Genomic DNA, 8,465 nt, shown 5'->3' on the forward strand with positions numbered 1-8,465 from the left:
ATAAAAGGAATACTTGGAAAAACTAGGTGTTACAGGTTAAGTGGGACTCCCACCATCAATCTAGGAACTAGGTAGCCATATCCCTAGTCCCATATAAGAAATAATGAAACCACATGTACATGTGAGGATTATCTACAATTCTACTCACAACAATTCAACATGTAATGGATCCAGGACATGAATACACAAGTCTCATATCTTAGTATGAATGCAAAATGTGATGCCTAAATCAAATTCTCAAACATAAATCCTTTTTTCTTTCAAAACCAAATCACTTCCAAAATGTCATTTCATGAAGGCACACATAGTTCCATATAACAATCAAGGTTCATATATAATTATCATATCATAAAAACCTTGTCAAAAGTGTAATCAACCCGAATATCATTTTGTAAGTTAAAATTACCTAAATAAAATTTCATTTTCAAATATGTCCTTAGCTATATAATGGACGTCCTTAAATCATTTAAAAAGAAATTTATTAATGGAATAACAATATAAGATTGATATGTGTAAAGTATACCAGTTTTAATCCTAACAAACTCAGATAAAAACAAACACAAGTAGGCAGTGTACCTATCGATAGCACTTTAGTTTAAGCAAGTAGGGTATCGAACATAGGGAATGTTAAAAAATTAAAATTAATACTAATATTATCTAAATAAAGCAATTAATTTAAATGGTGGTTTTCTCTAGTTTTACAAGACTAGAAACTTAAGTAACTTCCTAAAAGCTTTAGCAAACAGACAATTTACAACTAAAAGAGGAAAAAAAGACAACCAGATTCAATCAAATTAAAGAGACTTCCGTTTAGATTCGATTCACTTATTTCTATGGTTAATTTCGTGGCAAGTGCAATGGATTCATATATCAATGGTTACCAATTTCAAATGTGATTAGGTTCATGTTCACTATTACTAATCCTTTCGCAAACAAGTTAATTCAAACAATAGCCGCTTGATTAAACTAACAGGTTTCCTAGTGTTCAGTTCGAATCAAGTAAGACTTGTAACATTAGTTAATCAAATTGGTTGGTTTAATTAACTCATATGAGGTTGGTCATCTCATATGCTCACACATTAATTTACTTATTTTGTAGTTAACCCTAGGTTCATGTTCTCTAATACTAGGCATACAATCTTGTTTTCACAAGACTATAAAATTCAAGAAATCAAGAAGATGTTCGTGCAACTTAATTACTTAGTTATTAACAGAAAATAATTATAATTAACATGCAAGGATCTTTTAACAAGATTAACAAGACAAATAACCAAATCTATATAATCCAAGCCACTCAATCATACCATATTCATAATATCATCTAGTCTAAACATAAGTATGGAGTTTTTTAGCTCATAACTACAAGAAATAAATAATTAAAATCGAAATCTAATGGTTCAAACATGATTCACACCAAAGATTAAGAGAAAAGTAATGTTTGTTTGCCTCTGATCTATTTAATTCCAAGCCTCTAGTTGAATCTCGAAAACCAAAGCTTCTAAGAACCTCTTCGGCCTCCAAAAGTCGCCAAAAGCCTCCAGCAAAAGTTAGGGTTCGAATGAGAAACGATCTACAAATAGATTCCAAAAATCAACTCCAACTTGTCGAGTTTTATGACCCAACTCGACAAGTTTTTCTTTAAACATGCGTGTCCGGCAAGTCACGAATTCTGTAACAACCTAAAATTTCCAATTTTTTTCATTTTAATTAACAAAACCGTTACCAATGAACATAAAACACCGATTACAATTGTTCTCAAAATCCACAGTATCAAACATTTTATTCATAATATTAGAGTGTCCCCAAAGAAAAATCGTTGGAGAGTGCATGCCACGGCATCAAGTCGGGCCCTTACCCTTAGGCTCTGAAGTACCTGAAACAACCAACAAACTGTAAGCTAATGCTTAGTGAGTTCCCCAGAGCATACCCCATACAATCCACATAATCACATAATACATATTAACTCTATAAGATACACATATCACATAAGCCATGTATATAAACATATAAGGATGCCATGGAAACCTTCCAAGGTCTTATACAGAGTGCCACTGGAACCCCTACGTGGTCTTGACTACGTGCCATGGGAACCCCCCACATGGTCTTTGCTAACTGCCACTGGAACCCCCACGTGGTCTTGACTACCTGCCGTGGGAACCCCCACACGGTCTTTACTATCCAATGAAATATCATACGAGTTAAACTTACGAACATACTAGGAAGCCGTGAAAACCCTCCAAGGACTTATACAAAATGCCATAGGAACTCCCTCATGGTCTTAATCTACTACCATGGGAACCCCCGAGGTCTTCCATACAAATGTCCTTCAGTGTTCAAAAAACTAGGAAAACCCTAGCCAACTCACCGAGTTATCTCATCAACTCATCGAGTTTACTCAGTATCTAGTAGACGAGGAAACTTGATCCAACTCGTCGAGTTTCCAGGGCAACTCGTCAAGTTTTCCTAGTCTTAACCTATTTAGCCCTTTTCAACAGAATCTAAAGTCCCAGAGTACAGTTCCGGTATCCTAGGGTTAAGTTAACACATAAAGTTGCCAACTTTACATCCATGCAAGGCATCAAAGGGCTAAAAATTCTTAAACAAGCTTATCAAGGGTCTTAGAGCATGAAGGAAGGCCAAGACTTGATAAAGTTGGAAACTTTAAGTCTACAAAGGCCCTGAGATATCCAGATCTGAAGCCAAATCTTCATATCATGCTCAAATCCAAGAATAGTCCCAAAATAGGCTAATAATAGCCATAAACTTTCATAGAAGAAGATCTAAGCAATAAAAGGCCAAGGTTTCAACTTTATACCTCAACGTAGCTGCAACACCGGAGGAAATCCCGGATATGCTGCCTTCTACTCAATCTATCCTCTTCAAGCTTCTAGTTCCTTTCAAATGAGCACCAAAGTCACTCCCAAAGCTCACACATACACAGAAGAAGGTATAAGGCTCGAACTAGGGTTTCTCTGGGCTGTAAAGACGATGAAGGAGGCCACAAATGAGCCATAAGTTCTTTATATAGGGTGCAAAACCCGGAAAGTTAGGGTTTTCCTTTCCAGTGTCTACTCGTCGAGTTGGGGCCTTCCAACTCGTCAAGTGGACCCTTCATCCCGCGTCCATAATGATCTCTACTCAATGAGTTGGAGCTCCCCAACTCGTCGAGTCCCAATCCAAAACCCTAAAATGTTAGAGAAATAAATGATACCTAAAACAAGCGTTGCAAATTCGTCGGGAAAATTCTTGGGAACTCGTCGAGTGGAGACAAACTCGACGTGTTTTTCTTCATTCTTGCATTCTTTCTTCAATCTCCAAATTTCAAGCTTCCAATTACTCAATCTGCTTCCTTTTTCATCCAAGCATGTCTTTAAGGCTGAAAATGAAATTTTAAACTAATTAAGCACCTTTTGTTCATAAATTGAGACAAAAATAACAAAAAATATCAAAGATCTATCAATATCGAATATGCATATTATATCACATAAAAAAAATCCTAGATCAAAAACTCAAACAATGGGTACAAGTGTTAGGTAGAAGTACTCAACCTTAGTCCTACGCTTGCAACACCAAGATTCTATTCATTTGAATTATAGCACATGAGCATTATCCAATTCAATCACCTTAAATGAATTCCAAACTATTCTTCTTTTCTCTAAGCTTGTGTACGTATTAGACACCGCCTATTGTCATTTCCAAGTATTTGTTACTAAAACTGCCAAAATACCCCTTTAATTAATTTATCATTTAGACATTCCCCAAAAACCTATATACTTCCTATCAGCTTATATATATATATATATATATATATATATATATATATATATATAAAGTTTGAGGGCAATCAAAGGTCACTTACTAAGTTTTCCATGAAACAAGTACACTTTTCAGAATACCTGACGCGGCCTTGTGTCATTTATGCCTTATGTGACACAACCCGTGTCGCCCTTATTGTACACCCATTTTGCAAAATTTTGCTAATAACTTTGTAACTTGCTCCCTAGACATTCAATGGTGACCGAATTTCACCAAATGGTTATTATAAACTAAATAAAGGTTAATAACTTCTTAAATACTAAATTAAGTCATTTCTTCCATACGACTTAATGATTTTAGACCTTTAGAGGCCACATAAGTTTTAGGGGTACTTATATGAACATTATAACTCAATCAAAGGTCTTAATAGCTTCAAAAACATAACTAATGTTAATGATGTGTTTCCAATTCATCTAGATTTTATAAGTTGAAATCCCCTAAATAAAATTTCATTTTCTTCCTAATGACCATTTTGTCCCACAAATTAATGGAATGATTCGTCAAGTTAGCTTCTAAATCTAATTTCCAATGCATAAATCCCTAGTTATGGATAATTCAAAAATGACTAATCAACATTTAACACTTTAAAAGTTATCAAGGGAAGAAAACTTCTGTACCTAATTAACCATCATTCCTCTCATCTTCATGAGTTTGTATATCCATGGAAGATTTTGCATCAAAACTCAATCCAGTAGTCATTGAATCTTCAAGGGAATTAAATCTAACAACTGCAACATAAATTCATTGCAAACTATGGTTTGGTTAAATTCATAATTAAAGCTCAGGTCCACAAAGGGATGTTAGAGTTGAGTTAGAAACCACATTAAACAACATAAACTTGTTAGGACGAAACCCTAACCCTCATTTAAGTTCAAAATCAGATCCAACTACATCTCCATCCATATAACTCAAATTTAACATAAGGGGTGATATATTTATACCTTGGAACCCCATAACTCTTCAATTCAAGTGGAAATTAACTTCTACAAGCTTGAAATTGGATGTATGAGATGAATTTAGTTGTAATTGCCATTTCCTCCTCTTAAACCCCTTCCAATTGATCTAATGAGCTGAAATGAAGATGATGGATCCTTTATTTCTTCATTTTTCATTTTATTTATTTATTTATTTTTTTTTTTGCGTTTTTGACAAAATTAGTCCAGACTTCTAATCAATGGAAAGTAACTTTGGGGATTTCTAATCTAAGTGCCCCTCCATCCAATACATAACTTAAATGGTCCAAGACCATCCAAGAAGGTTAAAATCATGTTTAACCATATGCTCATCGGTTTTACGCTGTTAGTCTCTTTTTACCAATGGTTGAATCCTAAACTTAAATTCTTATATACCAAAGGGCTTGTAGCTCAGCGGTATCCGATGTTACCTTCCCTCCTTGAGGTTGAGAGTTCAAGTCCCGTTGTGAATATAGGTGGACTTAAGGTGTAGTTTAAAAGTAGGTTAGATTGTCGTTTCAAAAAAAAAATTCTTATATTTTTCATTCTTAATTATTTAAAACACTAAATATTTATTATTTTAAGTTATTTTATTTTAAATTAATATTTTCGTTTTACTCAAAAAGTCCGAAACTTCTAACTCGAAAACTAAGATGTTACATCCTAATAGTTTTGTGTTAATTTGTGGAATTTAAAACTTTTTAGATTATGTTTTTACTTTCGAATATCTGGTTGAAATTTATGGATTTATGGTTAATGTTTGTTGAATATGTTTTGAAACTTTTTAGTTTTAGTTTTATTGGTTTTTAAAACATAGATTTGATGCATAATATTTTAGATTTTTTTAATATAGAAAAAATTCTGGATTTTTATAAAAATTAAAATTGTTCTTATATTGATAATTAATGATCTTCTATCGATGAAAATAAAATCCGCTGGTAATACGTCACAATATATTTTTGTCGGTAACTTACTAACTTGTCACAAACTTATTCCATTGGTAATCCGTTACAAATATGACCCGTTGGTAATTCATTATTAATTTCCGACATTAAAATCTATTGGTAAATTTGGTCGTATTATGGGAAATTATGTCACTAAAAATTACCGAAAAGAATTAACGTCGAAATTGGATCCGTCGGAAACCAACTAAAGACGGTTTATGTTGTCATATTTTGTGGTAGTGATATGAGACCTAATTATAAAGATTTTAACGATTTACAAATTAAATAGTAAAGGTGAGTTTGTGGGAAAACGATTTTTGTAGAACGCTAATGTGATAGGCCGTGTAAATATATAATATTAACTAGAAGGAATCCCATGTTTCGCATGGGACGGAAGTTCTTGTTGGAAATTTATCGAGTTCATTATATTAGATAATTTTGTGATCAGGGTTGGAAGCTCCAAATGTTAGATTCAGGATTTTAATGTTTGGAAGAAACATCATTTGAAGGTTCTTATTTTTTTAAATGATAATTAGTATCTCAACACAAACTTTATTAGGAATACAACCAAAAGGCATTGTACAACAATATATATTTTAAAATTTGAATAATAATTAAATTAAATGCAATTACAAGATGATGGCCAAAGTTCAAAATTCACCATCCAATCTAGCACCAGTAAAACCTACATATTCTCCTGCCGTAAGTAATCTAATTTTAAATCAATAGTGGCGACACCATTAGGGCAATATTTTTAGTGGCGGCAATAAAAAAGATTTTTTTTTCAGCAACATTATCGGCAACACCAAAAAGGGTAACATAAGAATTAGCACCGACATTAAGAGGGACATTAGGGGGATATCCGGCACATCCACGTCGTCCATGTTGATGTCGACCCTATAGCCCAAATTTCTTGTAGTGAAAAGATTTGTTTTTGTTGTAGTTGCTTTCTCTGTTTCTCATTAGACTCGCTATGAAGAAGTGGAACAGAGAACCTCTTGAGAGGATCGATCTTGAAATAGATATAAGTATTTCGTAATTAACAGAAGTGTGTGGAACTGTGGACCATATATGAAAATTTTCATCTTTATTGATGGATTAATTGCTACAAAGAATATGAATAAGAAATATAATTCTGAAGCTTAAATAGCATTAAATGCATAGAAGAATATATACGTAGGTCCAGCGTATCAATAACAGAACACTTCTTATGCCATTTTGCATTCCGGAGGAAACCCTTGAGGAAACCTCTTGGAATCTGAGCAGTAGTTGTATATCATGTAATTCTTCTGCACCCATTCTAACCTTTCCTGCTTTGTGTTATCCAACTCCTCCGATAGCCATGCCTGATTGCCACCGGAAGATGCAGAGCCACCACAAGACGATTTCCCAGAAGACACCACACAAGCATCGGCCCTAAAGTTTCTGTATGATGCTGTGAATGGAGCTTGACTCCAATCGGTCTTCACCAACCCACCCCTGGTCGCCCAGTCGTCAGCATTCCATAAACTAGAGTGTATTCTCATGGGTTGACTTTTAGGAAATGGTACACCAATCGATTCAGAATTCTTGAACTCTCTAATGGGTGTTCCATCAACAGAAAATCTAGAAATGGACAAAGGAAGATCAGTATTTGACATGGGTAATTGTATGTAGAAATTATATATAAAACTTAAGGTGATACTTACATGATTCGTTGAGGGTTCCAAAGGATGGAATATGTGTGGAAATCAGCAGTTGGGTCGAACCACAGGTAGAATTGTTGTTCTCTGTTGCCTTTGCCTTGGCTGAAAACATTTGTATGGAGAATGTAGGGATCACCACTCAAGTTACCCAGGAACTCAAAGTCGATCTCATCCCAGTTCGATCCTTTTGAAGACAACTGCAAATACAATCATAACATAATTAACATTCATATTCAGTAAACTATTTCCTAGCCTACAAAGTATGAAAGATAGCAAGAAACTTACATAGTAGGCAGTGACTGTGCCTGCGGAGTTGCCGGGTACCAGCTTCAGCTGCATATCGATTTTGCCAAACAGGTACTCGTTTCTTGACTCAAAGCCAGAGCCAGATGATTTATCGAGGGAAAGGGTTAAGAGTTCGCCATTTAGTATTTTACCTCGGCCATCACCCCAGGTGATATCAAACTCATTGTTGAAATCCGCGGAGACTATTGAAATGCTCCCTAGAAATATGAAAAGCAGAAGGAAAGTCGAAAGCTTTGAGGTGGAAGAAGAAGACATTTTATGCAGATGAATGTTTTGTTAATAAGTTGATGAGATAAATGACATGAATTGTGTTGTATTTATAGGGTTGGTGTTTGGGGATTGAAGGAAGGTGGGGACGAAGGTTAGAGTAGGAGTAGATTCAGTGAAGTCAAGTTGGTGAGAATTTTAAAGTTTTGAACTTTTGATCATAAAACAGCTGGTATATATTAGGCTTTAGCGTGTAACAATCATATCTCTAAAGTGGTACTGAAAGAGACTTTTGGTTGTTTGAAAAATAAAATTGACGGATGTCTGTGGTCGGCGACGCGTTTTCAAAAGTGTAATTTATTATTTTAAATTGCATGGGGTTTCATCCGGGATATTCAACCACGCGCCTCGATAAAATAGTGAATACAAAAGGACTGATAATTTATACTAAGATTTTACCTTTTAAACATATTTTCCTTTCTTTTAATTACCAATATTTTTCCTAGCATTTCCAATTTTTCTCAAATATCGGGTTTCCAAGTAACTTCCGTTAA

At 34.4% G+C, this 8,465-nt stretch overlaps 1 protein-coding gene across 1 annotated transcript; it reads right to left on the reverse strand.

Annotated features, from left to right (window-relative positions):
* Window positions 1-6,783: 6,783 nt before the first annotated feature.
* Window positions 6,784-8,024, reverse strand: LOC111909624 (probable xyloglucan endotransglucosylase/hydrolase protein 23). Its single transcript, XM_023905410.3, has 3 exons — window positions 7,684-8,024; window positions 7,402-7,595; window positions 6,784-7,318 (listed from the first exon to the last, which is right to left on the reverse strand). The coding sequence occupies exons 1-3, from the start codon at window positions 7,957-7,959 to the stop codon at window positions 6,922-6,924; spliced, it is 867 nt and encodes a 288-aa protein (XP_023761178.1). The 5' UTR covers window positions 7,960-8,024; the 3' UTR covers window positions 6,784-6,921.
* Window positions 8,025-8,465: the final 441 nt, after the last annotated feature.

The sequence above is a fragment of the Lactuca sativa genome, chromosome 8, assembly GCF_002870075.4.
Source record: "Lactuca sativa cultivar Salinas chromosome 8, Lsat_Salinas_v11, whole genome shotgun sequence".
Lineage (NCBI taxonomy): Eukaryota > Viridiplantae > Streptophyta > Magnoliopsida > Asterales > Asteraceae > Lactuca > Lactuca sativa.

Coding starts and splice junctions, on each gene's coding strand:
- LOC111909624 (XM_023905410.3), bottom strand. CDS start 7,959: ATGTCTTCTTCTTCCACCTCAAAGCTTTCGACTTTCCTTCTGCTTTTC. Junction 7,596..7,683: donor GCACAGTCACTGCCTACTAT/GTAAGTTTCTTG, acceptor TTGTATTTGCAG/TTGTCTTCAAAAGGATCGAA. Junction 7,319..7,401: donor TGGAACCCTCAACGAATCAT/GTAAGTATCACC, acceptor GTCCATTTCTAG/ATTTTCTGTTGATGGAACAC.